At 54.6% G+C, this 27,327-nt stretch overlaps 12 protein-coding genes across 12 annotated transcripts; 5 read left to right on the plus strand and 7 right to left on the minus strand.

Moving 5' to 3' along the window:
• Positions 1 to 1,058: 1,058 nt before the first annotated feature.
• MYCGRDRAFT_108541 (uncharacterized protein) lies at positions 1,059 to 2,992 on the plus strand (the record flags this gene model as incomplete). The annotated part of the gene is made up of 1 exon (XM_003853711.1): positions 1,059 to 2,992. One exon carries the CDS (start codon positions 1,059 to 1,061, stop codon positions 2,937 to 2,939), a length of 1,881 nt encoding a protein of 626 aa, XP_003853759.1.
• A 251-nt stretch (positions 2,993 to 3,243) lies between these two features.
• On the minus strand, positions 3,244 to 6,523 carry MYCGRDRAFT_38485 (uncharacterized protein; the record flags this gene model as incomplete). The annotated part of the gene is made up of 3 exons (XM_003854451.1): positions 3,244 to 3,899; positions 3,955 to 4,480; positions 4,523 to 6,523. Coding segments are annotated over 3 exons (3,183 nt in total), but the record flags the coding sequence as incomplete, so codon positions are not given.
• A 1,266-nt stretch (positions 6,524 to 7,789) lies between these two features.
• Positions 7,790 to 8,887, plus strand: MYCGRDRAFT_39599 (uncharacterized protein; the record flags this gene model as incomplete). Its single annotated transcript, XM_003853712.1, has 1 exon — positions 7,790 to 8,887. A coding segment is annotated over one exon (1,098 nt), but the record flags the coding sequence as incomplete, so codon positions are not given.
• A 515-nt stretch (positions 8,888 to 9,402) lies between these two features.
• Positions 9,403 to 10,125, minus strand: MYCGRDRAFT_39277 (uncharacterized protein; the record flags this gene model as incomplete). The annotated part of the gene is made up of 1 exon (XM_003854450.1): positions 9,403 to 10,125. One exon carries the CDS (start codon positions 10,123 to 10,125, stop codon positions 9,403 to 9,405), a length of 723 nt encoding a protein of 240 aa, XP_003854498.1.
• Positions 10,126 to 10,587: 462 nt separating this feature from the next.
• On the plus strand, positions 10,588 to 11,442 carry MYCGRDRAFT_103663 (uncharacterized protein; the record flags this gene model as incomplete). The annotated part of the gene is made up of 1 exon (XM_003853713.1): positions 10,588 to 11,442. One exon carries the CDS (start codon positions 10,611 to 10,613, stop codon positions 11,400 to 11,402), a length of 792 nt encoding a protein of 263 aa, XP_003853761.1.
• A 40-nt stretch (positions 11,443 to 11,482) lies between these two features.
• Positions 11,483 to 12,280, minus strand: MYCGRDRAFT_38239 (uncharacterized protein; the record flags this gene model as incomplete). Its single annotated transcript, XM_003854449.1, has 1 exon — positions 11,483 to 12,280. The coding sequence occupies one exon, from the start codon at positions 12,278 to 12,280 to the stop codon at positions 11,483 to 11,485; it is 798 nt and encodes a 265-aa protein (XP_003854497.1).
• A 460-nt stretch (positions 12,281 to 12,740) lies between these two features.
• MYCGRDRAFT_69638 (uncharacterized protein) lies at positions 12,741 to 13,318 on the minus strand (the record flags this gene model as incomplete). Its single annotated transcript, XM_003854448.1, has 1 exon — positions 12,741 to 13,318. The coding sequence occupies one exon, from the start codon at positions 13,302 to 13,304 to the stop codon at positions 12,741 to 12,743; it is 564 nt and encodes a 187-aa protein (XP_003854496.1).
• A 293-nt stretch (positions 13,319 to 13,611) lies between these two features.
• Positions 13,612 to 14,620, minus strand: MYCGRDRAFT_99493 (ras-related protein-like protein; the record flags this gene model as incomplete). The annotated part of the gene is made up of 4 exons (XM_003854447.1): positions 13,612 to 13,915; positions 14,009 to 14,432; positions 14,488 to 14,541; positions 14,591 to 14,620. 4 exons carry the CDS (start codon positions 14,618 to 14,620, stop codon positions 13,806 to 13,808), a joined length of 618 nt encoding a protein of 205 aa, XP_003854495.1.
• Positions 14,612 to 18,437, plus strand: MYCGRDRAFT_203829 (putative ABC transporter; the record flags this gene model as incomplete). The annotated part of the gene is made up of 4 exons (XM_003853714.1): positions 14,612 to 14,783; positions 15,623 to 16,736; positions 16,791 to 16,922; positions 16,985 to 18,437. The coding sequence occupies 4 exons, from the start codon at positions 14,771 to 14,773 to the stop codon at positions 18,435 to 18,437; spliced, it is 2,712 nt and encodes a 903-aa protein (XP_003853762.1).
• Positions 18,438 to 18,764: 327 nt separating this feature from the next.
• MYCGRDRAFT_56546 (uncharacterized protein) lies at positions 18,765 to 20,365 on the plus strand (the record flags this gene model as incomplete). The annotated part of the gene is made up of 2 exons (XM_003853715.1): positions 18,765 to 19,071; positions 19,341 to 20,365. The coding sequence occupies 2 exons, from the start codon at positions 18,765 to 18,767 to the stop codon at positions 20,228 to 20,230; spliced, it is 1,197 nt and encodes a 398-aa protein (XP_003853763.1).
• Positions 20,366 to 22,600: 2,235 nt separating this feature from the next.
• On the minus strand, positions 22,601 to 23,537 carry MYCGRDRAFT_69648 (uncharacterized protein; the record flags this gene model as incomplete). The annotated part of the gene is made up of 4 exons (XM_003854446.1): positions 22,601 to 22,735; positions 22,795 to 23,058; positions 23,120 to 23,153; positions 23,207 to 23,537. 4 exons carry the CDS (start codon positions 23,257 to 23,259, stop codon positions 22,601 to 22,603), a joined length of 486 nt encoding a protein of 161 aa, XP_003854494.1.
• Positions 23,538 to 23,894: 357 nt separating this feature from the next.
• On the minus strand, positions 23,895 to 27,293 carry MYCGRDRAFT_91582 (UDP-glucuronosyl/UDP-glucosyltransferase; the record flags this gene model as incomplete). Its single annotated transcript, XM_003854445.1, has 1 exon — positions 23,895 to 27,293. One exon carries the CDS (start codon positions 27,291 to 27,293, stop codon positions 23,895 to 23,897), a length of 3,399 nt encoding a protein of 1,132 aa, XP_003854493.1.
• Positions 27,294 to 27,327: the final 34 nt, after the last annotated feature.

Consider the following 27,327-nt stretch of genomic DNA (forward strand, 5'->3'; position numbering starts at 1 on the left):
TAAACGGGACATTGAACGGGACATTAAACGGGACATTAAACGGGACATTAAACGGAATCTCGTAGGGTAACCCTAACGTTCTGACCCTGCCGTTCTAGCTTGTGACCCTGCCGTTGCTACTTGTGTAAAAGTAAGATACGCCCGGCGGTATATAGTGTACGCGTGAATGCAGCGCTAAGCCACTTGTAAATTTAAGCGACTAATTAGACGCGAGTAGCGGCCAAACTAGTTTTTGGCTAACTACCTGCAACTTTATATTGCGCTGCGCGCAACGAGGGAGATACGTATTTTGGAATCCGAATAGGCTGCCCCTAGCGCCAAATCCCTCGACTCGGGGACTAATTTGAATAGATTTAAGCACAGTATTAAACGGGACATTAAACGGGACATTAAACAGGACATTAAACGGAATCTCGTAGGGTGACCCTAACGTTCTAACCCTGCCGTTCTAGCTTGTAACCCTGCCGTTGCTGCTTGTGTAAAAGTAAGATACGCCCGGCGGTATATAGTGTACGCGTGAATGCAGCGCTAAGCTACTTGTAAATTTAAGCGACTAATCAGACGCGAGTAGCGGCCAAACCAGTTTTTGGCTGACCACCTGCAACTTTATATTGCGCTGCGCGCAATAAGACCCCGATCAGTATCAGACTAGGGAACCTTGCGCAGGCGGACTGTCGATTACCAAATCATCCTCCGAGAACTATTCCCGTGAGAGGGTCTTAATCGTGACGGTGACCTCTGAACTGCCGCTGGCAGGCGGATCGTTGTCCGAGAATTACCATCTGGCAGGAAGATCTTTAGCCCTCCGTGAGTCCATGACAAACGTGCCTTACAACTCAATGACCCTTCACGATCGCTGGGAATCTGTATTGTATTGGCATTTCCACGTATGAAGAAGTTTTTGGTCAACCTGCTGTGTCAACTTGCTCTAGTGCAGCCTTTCTGTAGATCTTTTGAGTTTCGACAGCCAAGCCTTTCATGCATGGATCGCCAGACAGAGACCAAAATTTCTCCATGAACGACAACATCTCCCAATGCGAGACCAGATCATCGCCAAAATGAAGAGAAAGGCAGCAGAGACCGACGCTGGCGCCAAAGGTAATGGGAAGAAGAGAGCAGTAGAAGTCAGCAACGTCCAGGATCGATTCCGTGAAGGACTTTTCAAGCCGGAAACAGTCGATGCCTATACCAACGAATACGCAAAGTCGAGTCCATACAAGCACGCCGTGGTGTCAGACCTCATCAACGATGAACTCTTACGATCAGTCCGCAGTGAGATCGTGAACAGCATTCACTTCACGCCCAAGGAGACCGACATCTACAAGATTCACCAATCTGGAGATCTGGCCAACCTCGATGGCCTACCAGCGGAGGCACTACAGAAGCTGCCTTCACTTCTGAAGCTAAGAGATGCCATGTACGGCAAAGAGTTCCGAGAATGGATATCTCATGTCTCTGGTGCCGGTGCGGTTTCCGGCAAGAAGACTGACATGGCCGTCAATCTCTATGTCCCGGGCTGCCATTTACTCTGCCACGACGATGTCATCGGGAGTCGACGCGTGAGCTACATTCTCTATCTCACAGATCCGGACATCCCTTGGCAAGCAGAGTGGGGTGGTGCACTGCGTCTGTATCCTACAGATGAAGTGAAGGATGATAGCGGGAAGACCTTCAAACTGCCACAGTCTTCGTGGAACAAGGTGATACCTCCAGCATGGAATCAACTCTCATTCTTTGCAGTGCAGCCGGGCGAGAGCTTCCACGATGTTGAGGAAGTGTACAAGCGAGCAAGTGGCGAGAGCGAGCAGGATGGTGGAAGATTTCGCATGGCGATCAGTGGCTGGTTCCATATTCCCCAGGAGGGCGAGGATGGATATGAGCCAGGTCTGGAAGAGAGGCTGGCGGAGAAAAGCTCTCTTCAGCAACTTCAGGGCAAGGCCGACGAAGTCGATGAACCACAACAGCAGTGGATCGCACCCACTGAACCTAAGGCAAGCTCAGAAGACGAGGAGGTCGAACTCACGCCAGAGGATCTACAGTTCCTGATCAAGTACATCACGCCAAATTATCTCACTCCGGACACAGTTGAAGAGTTGACAGAGCTCTTCACCGAGGAGTCCATCTTGCAATTGACCAACTTCCTCAGCGACAAATTTTCCAAGAAGCTGAAGGAGTGGTTCGATCAAAATCAGGGAGACGACCTTTCATTCGCAACATCAAGACCTCCCCACAAGCATCGATATCAGTACCTTCAGGCGCAACCCGGCTCAGTCGAAGGTAGCGGGCCCAATGCTTCTCCGTTGAGGCAAGTTCTAGATGAGCTTCTTCCTAGTATGCCATTCCGGAAGTGGTTGTCTGTGCTCACTGGTCTGACGTTGAAGCGCTCTTCTATCATGGCTCGACGATTCCGGAGGAGTCTGGACTACCAACTTGCGCAGGGATACGAAGGTGAAGATCCGCAGCTGGAATACACTCTTTGTATCACACCTACGGTTGGGTGGGGTGGTGAAGAGGAGAGCGCTGCAGAAGAGGGCGAGACGATCGGCAAGACCAAAAAGGCCGACAACGACGAAGAGGACAACGCAGGTGGCTATGAACTCTACATGGCTGGCGACGACCCGGACGATGACGAAGATGGCTCAGATGATGGCGTGAACATTCCAGCGAACGTGCAGTCACACACAGGAGCCGGACAGCGTCGACCTGCGAAGAGAAAGAAGGCCGACCCAGCAATCTACCAGGCGGCGGGAGAAGACGAGGATGATGGCATTCTGTTCAGCAACGCGGCGAGCTGGAATACCATGAGCTTCGTGCTGAGAGATAGAGGCACGTTGAAGTTCGTCAAGTATGTTTCGAAGGCGGCTCCGGGTGATCGGTATGACATTACTGGTTGTGTGGAGGTCGAACCGGAGGACGACGATGATGAAGATGACGAGTAGGATGTATTGGGACGTGTAGAGATAGTGTAGCAATAGAAGACGATGTGTCTCTCAGCACCTCAACTCTCATCTGACAGGGACGACATCTTGCGGCGGGGATTCGGAGCTCTTCTTTGCCGCAGACGAGCGCGAGCATTCACCTTCAGACCTGTGTCACTTCATGTGCTATGCGTGGAAATGACAGTAAATGCAGAGAGACCAACGCTAATACGCTTGTAAATGTCGCTCGCACTGCATGCCTCCATCCCATGCCCTGTTTGTCAAGGGAACGCCACATAGGGAATCAAACTTTCAATCCTCCATCTTACACCGCCTTACGCTCTTTATTCTTCCTCTCAACCGCAGCTTTCAGTGCCGCCAGCTTCTCTTCCGTCGTCCGAATGGCCTCATCGACCTGCCTATCCGTCATCCTTTCGTCCTCCAATTTCTTGCCCATACTTCTCGCATTCAAGATCTTCTGCCTGTCGACTCGATCCGGAGCCGGCGCGTACATTTCGTTCAGTCCGACTCGATCTTCCAACCAGTCCCACAGCGCACTCTCTTCCCGTCGCCAGATCTCCTCGTATGCGGCGAGTCGTTCCGGCGGGGTGTGAGCAAATTGCCCGATGCTCGTGCCGCGCCGTGGAGACCAGAGCCAGGTATATGCTAGCAGCAGACCCATCACGACGATGATGACTTGCGATGTGAATAGAGGTCCCAGGATCGAGGAGATAGGGTCGAGGATTTGGCGGACAGGTTCGAACAGGCCCCAGTTGGGAGTCTGTTGTATTACAGATCTGTTGCCTTCGCCATGGGCCACGACCTCGCTGGGGTCTGATGCCTCCTTCTTGCCCCTTCGTTTGCCTTTCTTGACGGGACCCTTGGCTGCGGGTTTTGCTGTTGTGACAGCAGCTTTGAGTGCGGCGATGATCTGCTTGACGTACTCGATCTGACCGTCATTCGCACCCTTCTCGATAGCGCCTGGAGAATTGTGTCAGTACGGTGCTGGTGATATTGCTCGAAGCGTCAGACTCACCTTTGATCCAGCTCTTGCCTGTCCATTCGATTGTGCAGCTGGCGATGATGCGTGTCGAGTTGCTGGGACCCCACATCAAGCAATACCGGGTCTTGGTCGTAAACACATTCCCACTGGGTACGTCGGGGGTCTGTGTGCTGCAGTCTATCGAGACGGCTTTCTCAAGATCAAAAGCCTTGACAGTGTTTGTTGTGATACACTTGGTTTGGCGAGGTCCGATTGGATTGCTCAAGGGCTTGATGTAGTCGAAGGTGAAGGATGTATGCTCGTTGTCGAGACCGGTCTTGTCGTCCACATAGTTCAGCTCGCGTGACTGCTGATCATCGACGAGCCACTTTCGCATAAATGCTCCAGAGGCTGATCCGAACATCAACGAGTAGACCTTGCCAAGTGGAGCAGGAATGATGGTATCAGTCAGAGGTCGGTCGTAGTGTTCAGCAGATTCTGAGCACTGGGTGGGCGCATGCGTGACGGGACCGGGAAAGTCGCTGCCCTTGATTGGTGATGTGGCAGCACCTTCAGCGGCCTCGGCAGCCTTGGGAGCAGCCTTGGGAGCACTACCGCCGACCATTGTGGCAGCTCCTATTGGTGTCGTTGATGGCTTTCGGCTCAGCGGCAAGTCGCCAGCTTCACTGACGATGGTGCTGGCTTCCATGCCATCATCGGTGAAGCTAAGAGCATCGTCGTCCTTGTCTTCATCATAGACGTCGTCCTCGCTGCCTTCTTCGTCGGTCTCGCCGTCAGAATGATCAGGATCTGCGACCTCAGTCTTATCACCAGTGCCTCCTTGGTCAAGCATGACACCGTTCAGGGAGCTCTTCAGATTCGGATGATTAATCTTCCAGATGCCGATGAGTAGTTCGTAGGTGGAATCGCGTGCAACGAAGCTGGCAAAGGTGTTGCGAGCATTCAGAGTCGAGATGACTATGGCGTTCGGGAAGATCATAGCAGTGCTCTTCTTCTCAACTGCAGTCATTTCATCAAAGCTGATAACCAAGTTTGTCACCCAGCCGAGGATGTTGCTTGAGAAACAGACATGACCTTCCGATACGTAGAGCCTGCCGTGGAGAAGGATGTCCCGTTGCAAGGCAGCACTGTAGTCTTCGATCAAGAAGTCGTCTTCGGGTACACTGCGAAAAAGCTGGTGAAAGTCCTTGTTCCGCTTATTACTCGCAACTGCGAAGCCCGTCAAGCGATGGCCGGGACCGTTCATAGCCACGTTGGCGATTCCCATCGTGCTGTCTTTGAGAGCGGCTGCAATGGAGTTGTTCGTTCCTTGAGTAGCGGAACTTGCTCTGTGCTTTCTCCGTCTTCCACTTATCTTGCTTCGGACACTGTTGGACCTCTTCACGCCATCTTTGTCACCATCAAGCATTGCTCTGGGGGGCGGCGTGAGCTCACCCACACCTGGGAGCGGATCTACCGAAGATATTGACATTGGTCGTGGAGTTGTCGTTTGTTCGTATGCAGAAGACACAGCGCGAGCCGCTGCCTGCTCTTCCACCTTTCTCTCATTCTGAGTTTGAGCGTCATGCTGTTGCAGCTCCGTGGTCGTTGGCATTGTGTTGCTCTCGACACCTTCGGAGATTCCGAGATCAGTGAGACTCAGATTGCCTCTCCCAAGGGTTTTTATTGCGAGCGGCTGCTGCCTATCGCCTGGCGTTGCAACAGTGTCAAATTTGCGGTCTAGTCCAGATCTCACTCCGTCACTGCCCGCAGCTTCGGATTGTGCTATGTTACTCGACTTGCTCTTTTGCGGAGGTACGATGGTGTTGCTCAGCTGTGTGCCCGCCTTCTGCGCTACAGAAAAGACCGAGGAGAAGAAACCGGTAGCAGCACTCGCATTCGGCTGCGTCAATGTCCCGCCGGGAGTCTTCGCTTCTTCAACGGTTGGCGATAGAGGCGAGTTCAGGGAACCGGATAGCTTGCTGGGTAGAGTCGCGGACTGTGCGCGTCTGTGTCGGATGCTTTCCACGGAGTTGAGGCTCTTTTTTGGCGAGACTGAGCCCTTGGCGAAAGTCTTGAAATCTGCGTGCGAGTCCGTGGGCGTGGGAGGTGTAATGAACGTTGTGGGGGTGCTCAGAAGATTAGGCGGTGTGATGGTAGAGAATGGTTTCGAGAGACGTGACCGAGGAGTCTCCGGTTTAGTTGGCACCGAGCTCGAGGCAATGGTATCCTTTGGCGGTATCAATGGTGGAACCTCGCCCAATGCTGGAATTGGCTCAGTGCTCACACTGTTTCTCCTGCTCGAAGTCTTGAACAACCCGGCCAACCCTCCTCCACCACTCCCAGATGATTTGACCGACTCTTCCCCTCCTGCTGACTTCTTGCGAGGAAGAATGAAAGCTTCCCTTAGCGGAGAAGGACTGCGGCCTGATGTGACAGGAGAAGGGAGGGGATCTCGAGGCTCCACGATTTGAGGAATGTTCGACAAGTCGGGTACTGATGCAGCCTGAGTTGCAAGATCTTCGGAGAAGAGACTAGTATGCGCGTTTATCTCTGGCGAAGAGAGCGTGAGGTATCCGGTATGCGATGGATGTGCTGAGAGCGTTGGTCTGATCGATCTACTGCGAATCGGAGATGGGTCAATAAGAGGTCATCAATATAGGCAAAGGGAGACTGTGCAGCGAGACACAGCGAGAGTCTCGAACAAAGACTCGAGCACCGGTGCAATCACCACCACTGACGGCAGGTATTCAACGCGGTGTGAGAGAGCGCGAGCGGGAGAGGTGGTCTGACGATCATCAAAGGCCGCGCACAAGCGTTTCGGCAAGCGGGCCGAAGTCCGCGAGGTCCAATCCCCAGGAACTGGTGGTCTTTGGAGGAGGCTTGCAACGGTGAACCTGGATCGAACGTCTGCACTTCTCCGTTGCTGCCAGACGGTGCTCGAAAGCTGTCTAGGCGTGCTTTCAAGGTCTCGAGTAGCACAAGGCACCCCAATGCATGCGTTCGAAGACGGTACAAGGACGCCGTGGGAAAGCAAGGACCACAAGTAGAAGAAGCATGACTCACCCATCTTGATCGGACCGCTCATCGTCCGTCAGCAGGCTACTTCGCCCACTTCCAGCCAGCAATGACGATTCAGATAAGTTGCCGTCGACCTCGAAGTCGTTGTTTTCCAGTCTCGAGTCAGCACTTGGTCGGCGGCTGCCATCTTGCCCATTTGATCCTCTCCGTACCCGACGTTTGATGAAGGTCGAAAGCCGCTTAGTATCCTCGCTGCCCCTTCGATCACTTTGACCAACCGATTTCCGGCGGGTGCGGTCTTTGACCTTATCGATGGCAGTTCCGACTGTGGCACGAAGCCGGGAGTTTTCGCTCACATCTGGAGCGGGGTGTTGGTCCTTGGTAGGAGACACATCGCCGTCGCCGGAGCTGCTAGCCAATGAGTTGGTGGATATGTTGAAGTCCTTCTTCGGTCGACGTAGTTTCTCCAAAGGACCTCGTGGCGACGCGGACATTATGAGCCAGAGGGACTTGCCAGCAAGATCACATATTTCGAAGCTTGTTCAAATGCTCTCAATGGGTTGGACCGTGGGAAGATAGTGCATGGAGAGACAGGCATCTCCCGGCGTGGACGTCAAGACAAAGAACTTGGTCAGATCATCAGAGAGACGTTGGCAATCCCACATGGCATCTACCTACTCCACACGGCGTCAGCTCCGCGACTGCGGCTCGATCCCGCCGCTAGGTTCTCGATATGTGTGACCTGAGTTCATCTCCAGATTTGACTGACCTTCCCCAACACATGCACTGGACCATTCCGTGCAGCATAAGCCATCATGTCACATAGTGAGTACCAGTCGCATTGTCCTTCCACATCACACCTAATCCTAACATCGCAGGCAAAAGGAACACCTCGCTCGCATTCTTCACCTCACACGAGCGAAACGAACTCAAAGGCGTATGGGGGAGTCGATCTACCAGATTGACGCGCGATAGCTTTTTGCCATTCGCTAGCTGCCAATTATGTCTTCTACCAACCCGCGATCCGGTATCCTGCCCATCCCACGGCCACCTCTTCTGCCGCGAATGCGCCGTGAGTAATCTCCTGGCACAGAACAAGGAACTCAAGCGACTCAAGAAGGAAGCCGAGCGACGGAAGGGTGAAGACGCAGAAGAAGACCATCTACAAAACGCGGAAGCTCAGGCACGAGCGGTGGAGGAGTTTGAGAAAGTTCAGGCGGGCTTGAGCGTACGGTCCGGTGGGAACACAAGTGACAAGATCGTTGGACGACAGAACGGGAAGATCATTGTTGAGCGAGCGGACGATGGTGCGAATAAGGATGGTAACAGTGGGACTAAGCGGAAATTTGAACTCGACGAAGACGAGCTATTACGCCTGGCCACAGACGAGCGGGACAAGATCAAGCGTAGGATGAACGACGAACGCAACGCAAAATCCGAATTGCCATCGTTCTGGGTACCGGGCGAAACACCGGATAACAAAAAGAGCGACATCAAAAGCATCAAGCAAAATCCAACATGTCCGGCCGCGGCTCTGGACAAACCGCACGACTTCACGCTCAAGACTCTGGTCCAGGTGAACTTTACAGAAGAGAAGACTGGGGATGCGCAGTCGACAGCGCGCAGCTGTCCTGCTTGTAACAAGGCGCTGTCAAATTCCACGAAAGCTGTTCTAGCGAAGCCTTGCGGGCATGTGCTGTGTAAGCCATGCAGTGAGCGGTTTCAGAAGTCGCCCGAGAAGTCGGCTCATGACAAGGAACACGACGATACGGTGAGATGCTATGTTTGCCAGGAAGACGTCACCACCGGGCGGAAAACGAAACGGAAAAAGGAGAGCGCAGAATGCGGAGAGAAGAAGGAAAGCAGAGTGGAGCGTGGTCTCGTAGAGCTGAGCTGCGAGGGAACAGGGTTCGCAGGCGGCGGCAAGAATATGGTAAAGAAGGAAGGGGTAGCGTTTCAGTGTTGAATCTCGAACTCTGCATTTATCGAGCTACTGCCTGCTTCGTCTGGTGTCTACGTATGCTAGCATGGATCCGTAGTTGGGCTCGTTACTCCAATTCGCCGCAGTCTTAGCGCAGCTGTGGGAAAATCTCGTGGCAAGCCGGGCGACCTCAATGCTGTCGCTCATGTAGCGATGTTGCATAATGTGAAGACGGAACGCTTCGCACTGGTCTGTTGCACGAACGCCGTCCGAGATTCGCCTTGTCAAGCCCGGTGGCTTGCAAGTTCAGCGTCCCGTGCTGATAGTTATGCGAGCCTAGATCGAAGCCAGCGCATTGCTAGCAAATAGAGGAGCTGCATGCAGCGCTCTTCATGTGCTCATATGCTAGGACGTGCTCTGGTTCGCGGTCGATAGCACGTAATTCCGTCTGACTCCGGTATTTCATGCTCAGGGCCGCGCATCGGCGTTTCCAGCACTTTTAAGCCTCCACACTCTGTTTGCTAGATCTCCTGCGATTGAGGATGCAGTTTTGGAATCTTTCAGTCCTGGGCCATGGCAGTATCTCCAGCAGTGTCAGTCCCAAAGACATCCTCCATTCGTCCCGCGCCTTCTTCGTCCTCATCCTCGTCCTCTCCGCCATCCATCCCGCCCATCTTCTCATCCGCAGTCCCATTCTCCACTGGTCGCGGCGCGTCCTCAGCCGGCACATCCTCCTCACTCTCCCACTCATCCCGTAGACCCCAGCCGACTCCCGTCAAGCAGTACTTCTCCGGTGGTAATTGTACGCCAAAAGTCCTCTCCACTCTCGGTAATGCCACGCGATTCCTCTCCGCCGCCTGCTCCATCATGAACTCCTTCGGCAACGGTCCCTGGAAAGTGTATCCTTGCCGACTCGCAATCGCCTGGCGCAGCGCAGTCACGGTAATAGCGTTACTGTCATCACCTGCCGCATTACGTTTGTTCCCTCGATCAGCTTGGCTGGCATAGCCCTCTGCGCTCAGCCGTAGACTGTCGGACAGCACGCCGCTGGTATAACGGTATGCGAAGTCCAGGAGTTGTAGGGGTACGCGCTCTTGATAACTGTGGATTCCGAGGGACGACAGCACAAGATGTATCAGGCGCGCATCGCGTGGTCTCTTAGACTGGCCATCGTCCTGGGTGGATGTGAGTGGTACTTCGGGTTCTGGTCGCGCTTTGGGCTCGGAGTTGGCTGATGGGTCGGAAGGTGGAGGTGTCACGGCGGTGTGGCCGTTTGTCGCCATGCTGGTAGCTGATCTTGTACTGCCAGTCACGGAGTTGTGACCGCAGTGTTGCGAGTGGATCTGCAGATATTCTTTGAATTCAGACCTGAAGCATGAGGTGGAGGTGGTTTTACGTGAAGCCGCGAAGCTCCAGCTTCATGCACAAAGGCCCGTGCGAAAGCATGAATCACATGCGAAAGCTTAATCGCATTCCCCTGCTCTTCCTCGTGGGGTGAATCAAGCTGACTCGAGGCGAGGGACAGACTCTACAGAGATCACATGCGAGACAGACAACCTCTAATAAGGCTTTTGCGTTGGTACAATTGGAAGTACTTTCCTTCTTCAAGAAACATCAACACTAAGGTCAGAGAGCAGAGCCTCATAGGTCGATCGAGATACCTCGGCCTGAAGCTTGACGATCTACCTTTGCTTTCTACATTTCTTTCCTGCTCTCCCAATAACATCAACATCTCAGACCGCAATCACAAAAACAACAGCTCGACACCATGCACGTCAAAGACCGCACCTTCGTTATCACCGGCGGCGCATCCGGGCTCGGACTCGCAACAGCAGAAGACCTCCACCAACATGGCGGGTACATCGCCATCCTGGACATGAATCCCGAGAACGGCGAGAAAGTCGTGAAGAGCATCGGTGGTGACCGCGCCAAGTTCTTCGAAGTCGATGTAACCGAAACGGAAAGTCTAGAGGCTGCCGTCAAGTCCGTGGTGGAGTGGACCAAGCAGACATCGAAGCCCGTTGGCGGCGTTATTCCGGCTGCTGGTGTTGGACGTCCTGGAAAGCTGCTGGATAGGAACTTGAACCCCATCAAGATGGAGGCGTTGGACTGGGTGATCGACATCAATTTGAGGGGCGTGCTGAACACAATTCGCCTGGTCCTACCTCACATGGCTCGCAACGAGCCCATCGGCGAGGACAACGAACGGGGAGTTATCGTTATGGTGTCCTCATCCTCTGCCTTCGAGGGCCAAGTCGGACAACTCAGCTACGCCGCGACAAAGGGAGCCATCCGAAGCATGACCTTGGTCCTCGCACGAGATTTGGCACCCAACGGAATCCGCGCCATGTCGATCGCACCCAGTCTGTTCAAGACGGCCATGAGCGACCAGCTTTCGCCCAAGGTACTGCAAGCTCTTGTATCGGCGACTGAATACCCTAAGCGACTGGGAAATGCGAAGGAGTTTGCCATGATGGTCAGGCAGTGCATCGAGAACCCCTACCTGAACGGAGAGTGCGTAAGATTGGATGGCGCAGTCCGCATGCCGGCAAAGATGTAGTATAGTGTATAGCATTGGGTATCTCGAGTACGCGGGGAGGAAAAACAGTCTTCAGCGAACGACCGTGTCCAAGCTTGTGATCATCGCTTCCGTGACTTCGCCTTGAACTTCACGCCGCTCTTATTGACGCCGCCTATTGTGCCAGCCATCTGGGCTCGTTGATGGTCCAGACCTTCCAGTGCCGCGCTCAACTTGTCCTCTTGCTCTTTCAGTGCGTCCAGCTTTTTCCGCTTCACTTCTAATGTGTGCCTCTTCCGACTCTTCGCTAACCGTTCCTCCGGTGTCAAATTCTCATCGGCAGACTCTTCCTCATCACTCTCCTCCTCGCCCTCCTCATCCAGAAACCCAGAGTCCATGTTGAAGTCCTCCAAATCCATGTCATCATCCAGATCGCTCAAATCGACATCACCAGCCAACACCGGTAGTCCCTCATCATCAAATATCACTTTTCGTGCTCCACCATCCGGCTCCGCCTTGACTCCAGTCTCACCCAGCAGAACGTCCTCCTCTAACCTCCCTCTCTCCTTCCTCGTCCTCTGCAACATAGTCTGCAAATATCCCTGATCCTGCGTCTTCATCAACCGCACCACATCCTGCGACAGCACTTTCCCTCCACCGCCTGAATTTGCTTCGCCACGCTTTGCGACTTTGATCCCGCCTTTGCTCGATGAGCTCATCATTCCAAAGTAGAATTCATCCTCATTTCGCTCCGAGGCTTTCGCTTTCAGCGCGTTGATCTTTTTGGTTTTGGACTTGTGATCAGCGGCGCGGAGTTTGTAGTCTTTGCGCTTTTCGAGGAGACCCCATTTTTGGCGCTCGGCGGGTTGGGCGCGTTCGCGATGGTTTCGCCGTTGGACGGCATTGCGGAGGGAGGACATGGTTGTGAGATGTGTGAGGTGAAATCAGAGGAAGTGCTTTGAAGATTTTAGAAGACGACGGGACTTTTTAAGTCCGCCTATGTCCGTGTCGGACTTTGACGCCTGAGGCATACATATGTCACAGCATTTTCCCCATTCATCAGACCGTCAGTTTTGCTGTAGAGCCGCGCTTGGTAGCCTTTGAGATGCCAGAGGCGACATCAAAGTAGGCCGTGGACACTCCGTGGAGTCCGCCGAGTGCTCGCCCACCGCCATCAAGGCTCCCATCCTCAGCCATCCGTACGATCGATCAGTCAATCCAAGCCATCTGCTAGCCCTTCATAGGTATCTGACCAGTGGTCCTGACTGATGAGGATTCGATACAGCGCTCATGGTCGAAGCATGCCTCTTCGACTCGTCATCAAAGCTCTGATCTCAGTCAAACGAATGACCTTCCCATTTCAAAACCCCGTCCACCCTTTCAAACCGGCTTCGCCACCTTCCTCAGCTCCCTCAATCCCGTCTCCGGATCCTGAAACTCCTTCCACGAGATGGGATACATCTGATTTCCCCACTCACTCTGCGCCATCACAACGCCCAGCTCATTCCTCGCGGTCGTCAAGTAATAGCTCCTCTCATCTCCTAGACTAATCACCGTCGCACGCACCACATCCCCAACCCGAAAACTCTCCGCGACTTTCACCTTGTCGATCTCCGTTGCGCGAATGTCTTGCTGTCGGATGAGAGCGGGAAAGGCATCGCCACAGACGTGTTCGCCTGCGGAACCGAGGGCCAGGATCGTGACGTTGGCTTGTCGTGGGCCGGTGCGTGTGATTTTGCCTAGGATGACGGTTCCAACTTCGGGAAGGAGAGTACCTGTCGTGCGGGCGATGGAAACGGTGGGAAGTTTTGAGGTTTTGCTTGTTGAAGGTTGGGAGAGGATGGGACCGGAAATGCTTGCGCAGAGATCGGTGCCTTGGATGTGAGTTCCTGTGCCGAGACTGTTGGCACTTGTTGGTCCGAGAATCTGTCCAGGGAGCGCCATGTTGAACGAGTGGTTCTTGCAGAATCTTTGGTGCTATTTGTCGAAGTTGTATGTCTGCCAAATCCAGGAAGTCTGAGATGGCATTTTGAGAAGCACGGACCACTTATGATCTAGCTCGAGCGCGCATGGAACGGCGGGAGGCAGACCACAGGATGCATTGAAATGCTACATGCTTAGCGTATTGACGGAGTCACTGAGGCAGACATCACGCATAGAGCGAGGTCATGAAAATCGTCTCACAGCCGGATCGGCAGCGTAGTCAAGCTTCATGGACTAACAACTTTACCAATCGGTTCACAAGACACATGTCAATGATGTTCCATACAGTGTACTACTGTAATACTTCAACTTCGTGAGACATCGCTGTACAGTTAAACCGTCAATTGTAATCTGGTAGTGTGCCTCCATTATCCCAACTGCAGTGCAAACGCTCCGAACGCCAACCGATGCATAGAGATGGCCCCAACCCTTGACGAGGAGTAAAGACTTCCATCTCGAGAACTAGCACGAGCAGCCTTGCTCATTCTCTCCGATATTGATTGGAATCGTCGGTGGGAAGTCAGGGTCGAAGTCCTGAGATTCTTCCTGAGCCAGAGCGTTGCGTGCAATGACTGCGAGATGTGTTAGCAAGCATGCCGAGGAATTTTGCATTCATCTGCAAGGCGCTCTTGCGTATCCATAGAATCCTTGTGTGTTGTACTCACCCTCAAATGCTTGCTCCACGTTGACCGCCTCTTTCGCGCTGGTCTCAAAGTATGGAATGCCTCCCTTTGCCTGGCAGAACGCCATCGCACGCTTCGAGCTGATCATCCTCTTGCTCTCCTCAACATCAACCTTGTTGCCCAGGACCACAAAAGGGAAGCTTTCAGGATCCATGGGACTAGCCTGGATTAGGAACTCGTCCCGCCATGAGTCCAGAGTATCGAAGGACTTGGAGTTGTTCACATCGTATACCAGCACGCAGCAATCTGCGCCTCTGTAGAAAGCCACGCCTAGCGACTGGAAGCGCTCCTGCCCTGCGGTATCCCAAAGTTGCATGGTGACGAGTCGGTCGTCCACGAGGACTTCTTTCGTGAGGAAATCGGCGCCGATCGTGGCTTTGTAGGATGCGCTGAACTTCTTGTTGACCTGTGGAGAGTCACATTAGATATCGAAAGTATGGGGTATAACTCGAAGTACGTACATATTGGTTCATCAAGCTGGTCTTGCCGACTCCGCTGTCGCCGAGGATAATGACCTGCGATGGTCAGTACTGATCTCGTCCACGGCAGGCGATCTGGCCGCACCTTCAAAAGGATCTTCTTTCTGGATGACATATTGTCCGTGGGATCTCAGAGACTGTTTGCGCCGTGTGCGGAGATCGGTAGAGGGAGTCGCGAAGAAGCGGGCTATCGGCGCCGCTGGACAGTCTCGATGGAGGTGGTAAAGGGCGCAATTTCGGGCGGTGCAGACGATCTCTTGATAGAATGCCGGTGGTAGGTCCTTGTGTAGATGTGACTTGACACTGTGACTGAGGTTTGTTGTAGGTAGGTGAGGTAGATGTGGCTGGCGTGAAGCTCTCGGTAGATTTGACCATGTGACGCAGGCGCGAGAGCATGGAGCCAGATCCCGCGGGAAACAGCTGTGGCTTTGGCACATTGAGACCACCATCCGGAGACAAATCACACTTCATCTCACCATCAACATGAAACAACTATACGATGCCATCTCGTGGCGTGCGAATGCAACACTAGGGACCACTCAAGACCGTCACCTTGTCGTCCTGACTGTGCTGAAAACCTGCTTGACGATAGAACTACAATATTTCACCGCAGCGTCTTGACGGATACCATCAGCCGGGCTATACATGCATTCACACGAACGCGTCGCATCGTATCGTCATCAACGTGTAGATGATCTGGCTGCACGGTGCTTTCGGTCTGTTTGGACGGCACGCCAGTACATGCAAATGGAGCAGGTTGGACAGATTGAGCAGTGACTTGCTTCGGACGGACCTCTCACGACTTGGCCGGCCTGGGACCAGTGCGAATCCATTGCATTCAACTCAAGGGCCACGTCAATGAAAACTCACTGACATTCGCCGGCGCACAGCGCTCGCTTCAGGCGCCAAATGGTTTTGGCGGGCCTACATCCTCTGCGAAAGCCTACGCCGTATTCAGACAGCAGAGCCTCTTCATGCCTCTGTTGATGACAATGGTATCTGATGCAGCCCCAGTCTATTGATGTTTCGCTCGAAAAATCTAAGCAGTGCGGCTAGACCTTCAAAGCTTGCTCTGCGCATGGTCCGCATATGATATTATATGGCTCACTCCGTGTAGGTGGGTGCCTGGCGAACAGACAGGGTCGAAGGATTGTCAGCAAATCAGTCGCGCCTTTGCTTCTCAAACTCGACGAACGGGGTCTCTCAGGCTATAAGATCGAAGGGCCTAGCATCGAGAAGATCTTCCTTCGGCTATCCGACGAGATGAAATCGGAAATTCCCAGCAAGCTTACTGCGAGCAGCGAGCACAGGGATGGCATCGATACCTCTGATCGACCCATGACCCTCTACACCGGAAAGCCATGCGGGCCATTGAGACAGATGCGCGCTCTCTACATCAAGCGGCTCGCTATTCTCAAGCACAACTTCATGCCTTACCTCGCAGCCTTCTTCGTCCCGCTGGTCTTGGCTGGGCTAGTACCACGCTTCCTTCGCAGCGCCGAAGCAGGCGGTCTTCAATGCAGCGATCCGAATGCAGGTTCGACTTATGAAAGCAATCCCTCTACGCTTCTGCCCCAGGCCTTCCTGTACGGCACGACTGTCGCGCCACCCAGCGCGGTGGATACATTGGAGAGACTCCTACCCCGAAACGGTTTTTGCTACCAGCCGAGTGGTACGGCTGGGTACTCCGGGGTGGGATACTGCGAGAATAGCGATTACGACACCAAGCCCTGGAGTGAGGTCACGACTGCCACCTCTTTGGACGCCTTCAACGCTGCCATCATCCCTCAGGGGCAGTACGGGTACTCGCAGGGCGGATTCTTCGTCCGCGGGAACGACGCCCCTCTCCTTGCCTTTGCCGCGGGTTACACATTTTCTGCGAGTGTGGAAATGCTGGGTGCCTTGGACATGGTCCTGACTAACACGACCGTGGGGGTTTCGCACGCATCCTTTGGCCAGAAGTATACGCCGCAGGACTTCTATCAGTCGCTCGTTGCGGTGTTTACAACGATTGGGTTCTGTTTGTTCCCTGGTCTTTTTGCACTGTACCCCACAAGGGAGCGATTGCAAAAGGTTCGGGCCATGCAATACAGTAACGGCATCACGAGCGGTCCGCTTTGGGTTGCATACGCCTTGTTCGACTTCTGTTTCCTGTTGCTGATCGCGATACTGGTGACTATCATCTGGATGACCAACGGATACGGTTACTATGGCTTGGGGTACATGTTTGTGTAGGTGGTCCTGCGCCGGACTCCACTATTGCCACGCTGACCTGATGAATACAGAGTGCTACTTTTGTATGGGATGGCCGCGACGGCGTACTCGTACGTGATCTCGCTATTTGCGCCGTCACAACTTGCTGGCATCGCGATGACAGTCATCGTTCAAGTCGTAATAGCGATGCTGTACTTTGTCGGGTAAGTGCAATTCTTCATTCGCATAAAAGAGACATCCTTTGCTAATCTCGATTTACCAACAGCTGCTTCTTGACAGTCGATTCGGCCAATGTCACGGTCGTCGAGCACGATCTGAACATTCTTTACTACACCATCGCTCTGATCTGCCCGGCTGTCAGTCTGCTGCGCGCACTCTTGGTCAGCATGAACATATACTCCCTCTCGTGCGATGAGGCTATACTGGCATCATATGGCGGCGCCATGGACCTTTACGGAGGTCCCATCCTCTACCTCGTCCTGCAATTCATCCTCCTTGTGACGCTTCTCATTTTCTACGAGTCTGGCGGAAGCCTGGAAGCATTTGGCATCCATATCGGGCCGGCGAAGAAGCACAAGGACCATGAAGACGATGAGAAAGGCATCGTAGGCTCGGACGCCGAGTTGGGAGAGGAGATCCATCGACTGTCCTCAATGAACGACGGGTTGCGGGTACAACACATTTCCAAGACTTTTGGACGCAACAAGGCTGTCGACGACATCAGCTTTGGCATCCTACCATCGGAGAAGTTCGCTTTCATCGGTCCGAATGGCGCCGGTAAAAGTTCTAGTATCAGCTTGATTCGAGGCGAACTGCGTCCGGATCCTTCGCGACGATCCGAAATCCATATCGCTGGAGACAGTCTGTTCGATTCGCCCGTCGCAGCCAAAAGCCATCTCGGAGTATGTCCCCAGTTCGACTCCGTGGACTCGATGACCCTCTCTGAGCACCTCCACTTCTATGCTCGCGCCCGTGGCCTTCAAGGCAGAGAAAAGAACTCAAACGTCGACGAGATCATCAACCGCCTTGGCCTCACTGAGCACCGGAAGAAACTTGTGAAGAAGCTCTCCGGCGGCACAAAACGCAAGCTCTCCCTCGGCATCGCTCTCATCTCCAATCCATCGGTACTACTACTCGACGAGCCTTCGAGTGGCATGGACGCTGCCGCAAAACGAACCCTCTGGGCCACCCTCCACGCTATCTCCGCAGGTAGGAGTCTGCTTATCACGACGCATAGCATGGAGGAAGCGGATAATCTGTGTGATCGAGCGGGCATCATAGCGAAACAGATGCTGGCACTTGGCACGATCTCGGACTTGCACGCGAAGTATGCCGACCGAATTTACGTTCAGCTCGTCCATGAACATGCTCCGCGTTCGACCGATCAGGAGGTGGAGCGGTTGTGGACGTGGGTACGCTCGACATTCCTGGTGGCTGAGACGGAGAGGTCGGTCGGTGGACAGGTCAGATTTGCCGTCCCGATCAAGAGGGACGGGTCAGACTCGAGCGACCTTCTGGATGGAAGCCATATGGGCAAGCTGTTTCAAGCTATTGAGGCGAGAAAGGTGGAGGTCGGTGTTCGCGACTACAGCATTGAGCGGTCCTCGCTGGAGCAGGTATTTTTGAATGTGGTGGGTCGACATGATGTGGAAGAGGAGAACTCGCATGCCGTTGAGCGGAAGGGGCTGGTCCAGAAGTTCCTTCGCAGAAAGAAGTGAGCGATTTATGGCTCGTCGCCGCCTCGGATTGTAATGAATATCTTACATTTGAGACGAATATGGATGTGCTGTTCTTGAAGGATTGCTTACATATCTCGTCGGATACGGTATACCACAAGGATGACTCAGCTGGCTCGCTCCTTCCTTCCGAGGATAGATAGCAACCTCACTTCATTTTTCATTCACTTACGACCAAACGACATTCGCAGACCAACACTTACATCTATTTCGATAAAGGACCCTGACAGCGGGGACTCGGAAAAGAACCTGGAGCTCTCGAATTGATTGTGTGCCTATTACCACGAATCCATCTCACTTCCCAACAACATGCCACTCACTGTCCTCAGCGACTTCGACGTCAACAAGATCCTCCACTCCTATAACAAAGAGGACATCGAAGCTCTGCAAGAAACTCTAGCCGATGCATTACATTGGTACTCCACGAGCAACGACGCCAACGATGCCTGTTCCGACTATCAACCCGAGCGAACACACCTCAAACGCAAAGATGGATCGACGACACTCTTCATGCCGGCATCGGGATTGACAGGACAGGGAATCAAGGTCGTGAATATTGTGCCGCCGGACGCAACTGGACTGCCAGCTTTCAAGGATGATGCGAGTCTGGGTTCGGGTGATTCCAGAAGCTCGATTAGTGCGCAGTCGAGGACGGATTCGATTTCGACGATTGAGAGTGTGGCGAGTTCGAATACGAGTGCGTCGGTGAAGACGAAAGGGTCTGATACTGTCGATAAGATGGGAGAGCTTACAATGAACTCTCCCACGGCCGGGAGTTCAACTTCAACGATTCGAGGATCATTGACGTTGCTGGACAACTTGGGAAACACGACTGGTAAGATCGAGTCACCTTGCAAGCTTACGCCCCAACTAACGCAATCCCAGGTCTCATCAACGCAGAAGAAGTAACAGCCTTCCGCACCGCCCTGGCCGCCACCATGCTCCTCAAGAAACGCCACTCAGTCCACACAATCACCATCTTCGGGGCAGGCAAACAAGCCTACTGGCACGCCCGACTCGCCCTCCTCCTCCGCGGTCCTGAGTGCCACCACCTGAACATCATCACCCGCAACTTCTCCACCGCCCAGCAAATGATCCAACGTCTTTACAATCCCCAACCAGAGGATCCAGACTACGTCAACCACATCGGACCGGGCTACAACTCCAAAACGAAAAAGGAGATCCTCACCCCTTCCCATACCGAATACCACCGCCTGCTGAAACAATACGTGCGTCAAAGTGAAGTCATCTTCACCACCACCCCTTCCACCACCCCTCTCTTTCCAGCCACCTACCTCACCAACCCCTCCGGCCGCACGAAAGGGCGGTACATCTCCTGTATCGGCTCCTACACGCCTTCCATGGTCGAGATCCACCCGGACATCCTCCGCTATGCTGTGGCTCCACATCATGAACATCGACATATCCATAAACGACAAAAGGAAGGCGGAGCCATCATCGTCGACACCGTGTCTGGCTGCTTGAAGGAGGCAGGGGAGGTGATACAAGCGGGACTCAAACCGGATCAAGTCGTCGAACTGGGTGAACTTTTCATGCTGAAGAGGGATGCGGAGAAGAGGATGAAAGAAAAGGGCGAGAAGACGACGGAGGGAGGTTGTAATTTGCAGGAGAATGCGGGGTTGAGGGAGTGGTTGACACGGGGAAATGTGATTTATAAGAGTGTGGGGTTGGGGTTGATGGATGTTACGGTGGGGAATGCGTTGGTGGAGACAGCGAGGGAGAGGGGGGTGGGAGTTACGATTGAGCGATTTTGAGGGAGGTGGTGCGCAGAGGTCATGGCTGGTGGTCTCGGCTCGCGCGGTGGATAAGACTTTGCATGATTTGCGAGATCTTTTGGGCTTTGGTCGTGTCCCTGTATGAGTTCATGGAATTGAGGCTGTTACCTTGGGACTCTGTGGGTGACATGCGTTCGTTACGGCCAAGTTCTCCATGACCGTTGATCTTCGTTCCTGGATGAAAGCAAGATCGTCAATTCCGCGATTTTGTTCGACACTCATCCAAAGCCAGCTGACTCCTCCTCGTCGTCAAAAAGCCTTGATCGTAAACCACAAGCTTGGTCATTCCATCTCATCATCAAAACCTCCCGTCGTCAACCAACAGACCTTCTCATCCAATCCTGCCCAATCTTCAGTTCCTCGACAGCGTGGCATCTTCCTCGCTATTCAAATGCCCTCCCCTCCTCATCACATCCTCATCCCTCCTCCCTCCCCACCCCTTCAAAACCCCCTCTCCCTCCCACGTCCACTCCCCTGAGCTACCTCCTTAATCAACCGACACCCCTCCAAACACCTCAAATGCCCACACCCCAAATTACTACACGTCACTTGCTCCACAATCGTCGTACTTCCTTTCCTCGTCCCTCCTCCAGACTCGGTCATTCCTCCCTCGCCACACGCACAACAAGTCCACCGCTTCGACCACCCCCACGCCGAACTCGGCCGGGAAGATGACGGATGAGGGGATTCCCATTGATGCAGGCCGAGGGTTTCGTTGAAGAGAGGAGGGCGGAGGGCGAGGGGGTAGATTTCTGTCTCTTCGGAGGAGGAGGAGGAGGGGAGGGGTTCGGTGGAGTCGGAGTCGATATGGTTCGGATTCGTCGTGGTAGGATCGATGTTTTTGTCGGAGGATTTTTGGTCGGGACTGGAAACGAGGTTGATACGTTTACTCGTCCGACTCGTCATCTTCTTCGCCGAGGGATTCGCTTTGCTCAACACCACAGGCGGGAGTGGAAGCTGCGTGAACGGCTGACTCGTCCTCTTCGCCGCCTTCTTCGTTCCCAGCTTCAACGGCGCAGGAACATCCATCCCATCGGCCACATTCCTCGGAGCTTGTAATTCATCTTCACTATTCGCGCTACTGCTGCTATCCGGACGCATGTCGCTGTCCATACTCGGGGGCATCGGCAGTGAAGAACCATCCCGCAACTCGGATGCTCGTGGAGGAGGTGGGGAGGGACTGCGTGAGGAAGCGGAGTTCTTCTTCCGGATATTGAGACCCGGCGGCACATCGACGGAGATGGAATTTTTCTTCTTGCTGGAGGAGGATTGGGAGGAGTTGCTATTCCGAAAGGAGTCGACGCGTTCATCTCGACGGGTTTGAGACCTCGTGCTGCGTCGACTGAAACTCTCCCGAGCGGCGGTGAGGATGTCGATGTCGCTTTCACTGGCGGATTTCGGTTTGCTCGAGGCTTTGTCACCCGGTTTGAGCATATTGAACCTCAACGGCGTGGTGAAGCGGGAAGCTCGCACCGTCACCGCCCTACCACTCCGATCAGATTTATCTGCCAACGGAGATCCCTCGAAGTCGAGGATATTTTCCGTCGATGCGGTCGCTCGATGGTGGACTTCTTTCGGAGATGTGATGGATCCGTTGCGGCCGATGTCGGGGAGGGACTGGGAACCTCCTGCGCGGGACTTGTATCGCTGGAGGAGAGCTGTGGAGGGCGAGATGTGGCGGATTGTGTTGTTGGCGGGGAGGATGCGGGGAGGAGGGAGAGGGATGGCGGTGAGGTCGTCGGGGGCGACGCTTTCTGCTAAGTCTGGTGGGAGGGAGTTCATGTCGTCGGAATGAGTGTACTGATAGTTGCTTTCGTCAGTCGTCGTTTTGGAGCTCCACATCGCCTTGAGCTGGTGCAGCAATGAAGGCATGTGTGTAGGGCAAACGGGGAGAGGAGAGCGCTTCAACGATTGGGATGTTGATGCATGGCTGAGATTTTCGCGAGCAGATCGGACGACAATGAAAGGGATGATTTCTCGTTTGTGACTTACCCGCAGCTTCTTCCAAAACTGGAATTTGGGTGAAAGCTCCATCGTGAATATGGCGCGAGACGCGACCTGGTGAAGTGAAGTCGAGCTCTGAATTCGTCTGTCAAGGAGGAAGAAATGAAGTGAACGAAAAGTCGACAGCTTGTACCTGAATGAGCCGCACAAGAGTCAAATCGAACCAGAACGTAGGAAGAGAAGAAGAAAAGGATCGAGGTACCTGCCCTGCAATGAATTCTGGTATTCCTCCGTCAAAAGCTGTCCTGATTACAGCATCTCGACCAGATGAACGCAACATGGCGAAAGGGTAAGAATTGACGAACCGCTCCACCAAACCTACCAACCACTGCATCCCAAGGTACCTCATCTCACCATACTGACACCCGTCCACGCCGCCATCACGTAAAGCGCCAACTGCGGAATCGCACCCAGAATATACCCCGGCAGTCTCCCCTTGCCATTCTCCGCCGTCTTGCTCGTATATCCAATCTGGTACACCTACAACGAACCCACTTCGTCAGCAGTTCCCCTCGACCAGCGATTTGTCCAAAACTCACAATTCTCCCCACAACCCACGTCGCTCCCAATCCCGCCGTCACAACCGGCCACTTCAACCCGGAGATGAGCATGGCAATCGCCACACCCGGATGATTCTCCAAGAAATTCCCATGCGCTCGCTGCGCGCAGTTGAAAATGTGCATCGCTTGCTTTTGCTCGGGCGTCGCGGAGGACATGTCGGCGGTGTCGGCGTGGGCTTTGGGGTATTTGATGCCGGCGGGTTGGCGGGCCATGCTGACGCGGAAGCCGTGCCATAGTCCTAGCTGTTGGATGGACGGCGGGTCAGTGGGGAGGTGAGGGGAGGGAGGGTGGAGGAGGCCGTACGAAGAAGGTCGCGGCGGTGACGGTTACTACGTAGCTGAGAGGGGTGTTAGTTGAGGATGAGGTGGTAGGAGGAGGAGGGCCAGGTACCCGTATTCGCGTGGGAGGGCGAGGCCTAGGGCGGTGGTGGAAAGGGTGGACATGGTGATAGGAGTGTAGTGATATGCAGTGAGAGGAAGATTGAAGGAGGAAAGCTGAGGTTGAAGTTGAAGACCGAGACGCTGAAATGGCTGAACGATCTGCGCTCCACTCTTCCACCTGCCCGTTGACCGCGATACCTTTCACCCTTTATATGTCGACGAGTTTGCTCTCCGTCAATGGTTCACAGGAGTGCAGTGTGCAGAGCGGGATCGGAGTGAATCAACGCGCCGCGTCTGAAGTACACGTTCACCTCGGCAGCAATCCCTTGCCTATCGTCCTCGCGTGTCCAATAATGTCGTGCCTCTTACTCGTGTGGTGGAAAGAAGGAGCGGATGACATATCGTCGCAACTCGCTGATCAATCAATGCGTGTGAGGTGTGAACAGTATGCATGTTTTTATGCACAAAGAAGGATCTATGCACGACCTGTCTGATCCTTGACAATCGGGCGAGAGTTGCCCCGAATCCGATACCGAGATGGAGTCCACTGTAGTTCTACATCGACAGATTTGGGCGGGACGTCTCGATCGTGTACGACATGGCGGCTATGCTCAGTAACGGAGCATCGAAACCCGTCTCATCAATACTGTAGTACGATCCACGTTCTGCACAAGCCAGCGTCTTCCTGACTTCAGACCTCATCGACGCAAACTCAACTCCAATGCCCTCCTCAAGTCCTCATCCTCATCCCATCCTCCAACCCTCGAAGACGACGCAGCGGCTTGGATCCCTACCATTCGCCCCTGACGGTGTGCTTCCTCCAGCAGACTCTGCTTCCGAACATACTCCATCACGATTTCTTCTTCCGTCTTGTCCTGCGCTGTCTTCTCCCGAGGATACTCCCGTGATGATCCGTGAGCCGGGACATCGTGAAACGATTGGAGGTTACCCGCTGGTGGAGGGTCGTCGGTGAGGCTGTTGAGGCTGGATGTGTCCAGGACGGACCCGGGTTGGGAGCTGTCGCTGCTGTGCCGTGCGAAGGTCTCAGGTGGCGTGGCGGATTTTCCTGCGTGAGGAGGAGTCGAGGAGGCTTCTCTCGTGGCTCTGGTATGGCTATAGCCCACTCCGTCGCCCGACATCGTCCAGCCTTCAGTGCTGTACAAGGACTGTTCCGGCGCGACGACTTCTCCACCCGATCGACGTGTCGCCGGCGGCGGCAGCAAGTCCGTACTCGCCACCCTCACCTTCCAATCCTCTTTCCCGCCACTCCCTCTCATCCCCTCCCACATCTTCACAACCCCCTCCCTTTCCTCCATCCCACTCCTCAACCACTCCTCATACCCCATCCCCATCCTCGCGGCAGCAATCCACTCCCCCAACTGCCCCCCACCCGCCAACCCTCTCACCTCCTCACTCACCCCCTTCAACGTATACCCCAACACCCCCAACGCTCCCGCCAACGGCTTCACCACAAACCCCGCCGCTCCCTTTCCCACCCCCTTCGCGAAACCCCCTAACCCTTCCTGCCGTGCTCCCTTTAACGGGTGTGTGACCAGCCCCGTGAGGCCATCATACCAACCGTATCCGAATTCGCGACCTCCAGCGACGAGCCCGGTGGAGAGGGAGGTGACGCGTTCTTGCGGCCGGACGGTCGTGTCGTTCCAGAGTTTGGGGAGATTGTGCGTTCCGCGGGTGAGGCTGAGGGAGAGATTTGTCGGGGATTGAGCGAGGGTGCGGAGGAATTTTCCGGCGCCGGCGGAGGTGTGAGGGGCGGTGGGGCGGAGGCGGTCTTTGTGCTTGTTGGGGTTGGGTTCGACGCGGTTGCGGATTCGGCTGTTGGTGGTGTGGAAAGATGTCGAAAGGGCATCTGATCGAGCAGAGCTGCTCGCTTCTCCCGCGGTGTGAGACTCGCTGCTGGCTCCCGTCTGGCTTTGCGCGGAGCCCGCCGTGGTCGACGATGATTTCCCCTCCTCCTCCATCAACAATGAGGAAACCTCACTCCCAGTCCGTCCATTCCCCGTCGAGGCCTCCCTCCTCCTCCCACCCCTTAGAACCTTCCAAGTCTCCCCCGGCACACCCGCCAGCCCCACTGCCATCCCTCCAAACGCCCTCGTCGCCGCCACAAACCCCCCCGAAATCGGATCCAGCGGTCCTTCATCCGTATACCACTCCCTCCCCCTCAGCAACTTCACATCACGAAAATCCAATAATCCCGCATTCGCAAGCGTACAAGCTGCGAAAGCGCTGAGTCGGACTTTCGGGGCTTTCGGGACTTTCGCGCGCTGCTTGGAAGGACGCCATTCCCACACGGCAGCGCGGGAGGGGGAGAGAGCGCAGCGGAGGGAGTCGACATTGAGGTGCTGATGGAAGAAATCGGCTCCTTGCTCGGCTCCTCGCTCAGCGCGGATTTTGTCGGCGAGATCTGCCGCGCGCGCGAGAGTCGAGGGTTGCAGACAGAAAGTGATTGCGGAGGCGAGGATCGCAGGTGTGAGAGTTTTATGAGGGATGGGATCAGGACCTGCACCTGCGCGAGCAAGCATAGCGCCCCAGAACGGCTGGTCGCCGAAGAAGGGGATCACGACCGTGGGACGTCCGGCTGCGATGCCCGCTGCTGTGGTGCCTGCGCCGCCGTGGTGGACGACGCAGGAGACGTGTTGGAAGAGCCAGTCGTGGGGTACGTTGTCTAGCATGAAGATGTTGGCTGGGACGGTGTCGGAGCCTATTCCGCCCCAGCCTTTGGATAGGAGGATTCTTTGCCCGGTTGATCTCGCGGTTTCGAAGATAAGCTGCGTCATGGCGTCGGGGTTTTCGAGCACGATGCTGCCGAAACCGATGTACACGGGTCGAGGCCCTGCGTCGAGGAAAGCTTGCAGTTCCGGAGAAGGGGTATATTCCGCAGCCAAGTCGAGGAAGTAGAATCCCGCAATGTCAATGTGTTCTCCCCAGTCCCGCGGTTTGGGAATCAGTGCCGGCGACCAGCAATACGTGTGCGGCACTTTGAGAAGTTCGAGCATACCGGGTCCCCACATGGAACTGATGGGATCTAAATTGAGGCATTTCCTTCGGAAACGGTTGATGATGTCGCCCAGGGCTTGCCAGGAGAGGAGCTCGATCATGGCGTAGCTAATGAAGTTGGTCATTTGCGGGTCGGCGTTGGAGGATTGGATGTTGGCGAGAGGGTGTGGAAAGGCGCGGGTGGGAGAGTAGGGCATCGTGAACATGATGTGGAGGGGAATGCCGAGTTTCTCGGCGCAATGGATGTGTGCGAAGCTGGGAGGGTTGGCGATGATGGCGTCCGCGACGAAGGGTCGGGTGTCGGGTTCGAAGGGAGGTTTGTTGTCTGCGCAGGTGGCAGCTTCGTCGTCCTGCATTCCGTCGCCGGCTTCGAAACATGAGCGCCAGCAGCCTTGAATGTACTCGCTGACGTCTTTGCGCCGTTTTTTGATGTCTCCGTTCATGATACTGCGGAAGCCGGGGACGAGACGGGGATTCTCGGCCATGAATGCCATGAGGCGGGAAGGATCGCCGCCAATGCTGAAGAATTCCAAGCCATTCTCCACGACGAAGGTACGGAAACAAGGGTGCGTTGCGAGGCGTACTCGATGGCCGTATTTCTCCTTGAGGACCTTGCCGAGGGCGATGAAGGGCTGCACGTCGCCGCGTGAGCCTACTACTTGGATCACGACATTCAAGATGGGTGGATTCGGAATTCTCTCCTGGTCTTCCAAGGGAGGATGTTGGGTCACTAAGGTGCTATCCTCTGCCTTGCGGAACTGCTCGTGGAGTGCAGGGTTGAAGATCTGGGACAAATGGCGACTGCGTTGGTTGATGCGGATGTTGACACGACCATCGTCTGCAATACGACCGGTAATGCCCGGATCTTCTCCCTCATTGCCAGGTTCCCCGAAGATGTTGCCATACGCAGGAGGTGCCAATTCGTCGGTCGAATCGGGAGTAGCGAGGTCTGTTTCTTGAAGCAAAATTGGGTGATTTGCGGCGTTGGTGGACTGTACGGCCGTATGTACGGCCGTAGCGGCTCGTGCTTGCTGGGAAGTGGAGTGCTGTTCCATCGATGGGTCCTCATCATGATGGGTCATCCTGACGGGTGCCATATGGCTGTCTGGCAAGGGT

This window comes from Zymoseptoria tritici, chromosome 3 (genome assembly GCF_000219625.1).
Source record: "Zymoseptoria tritici IPO323 chromosome 3, whole genome shotgun sequence".
Classification (NCBI taxonomy): Eukaryota; Fungi; Ascomycota; class Dothideomycetes; order Mycosphaerellales; family Mycosphaerellaceae; genus Zymoseptoria; species Zymoseptoria tritici.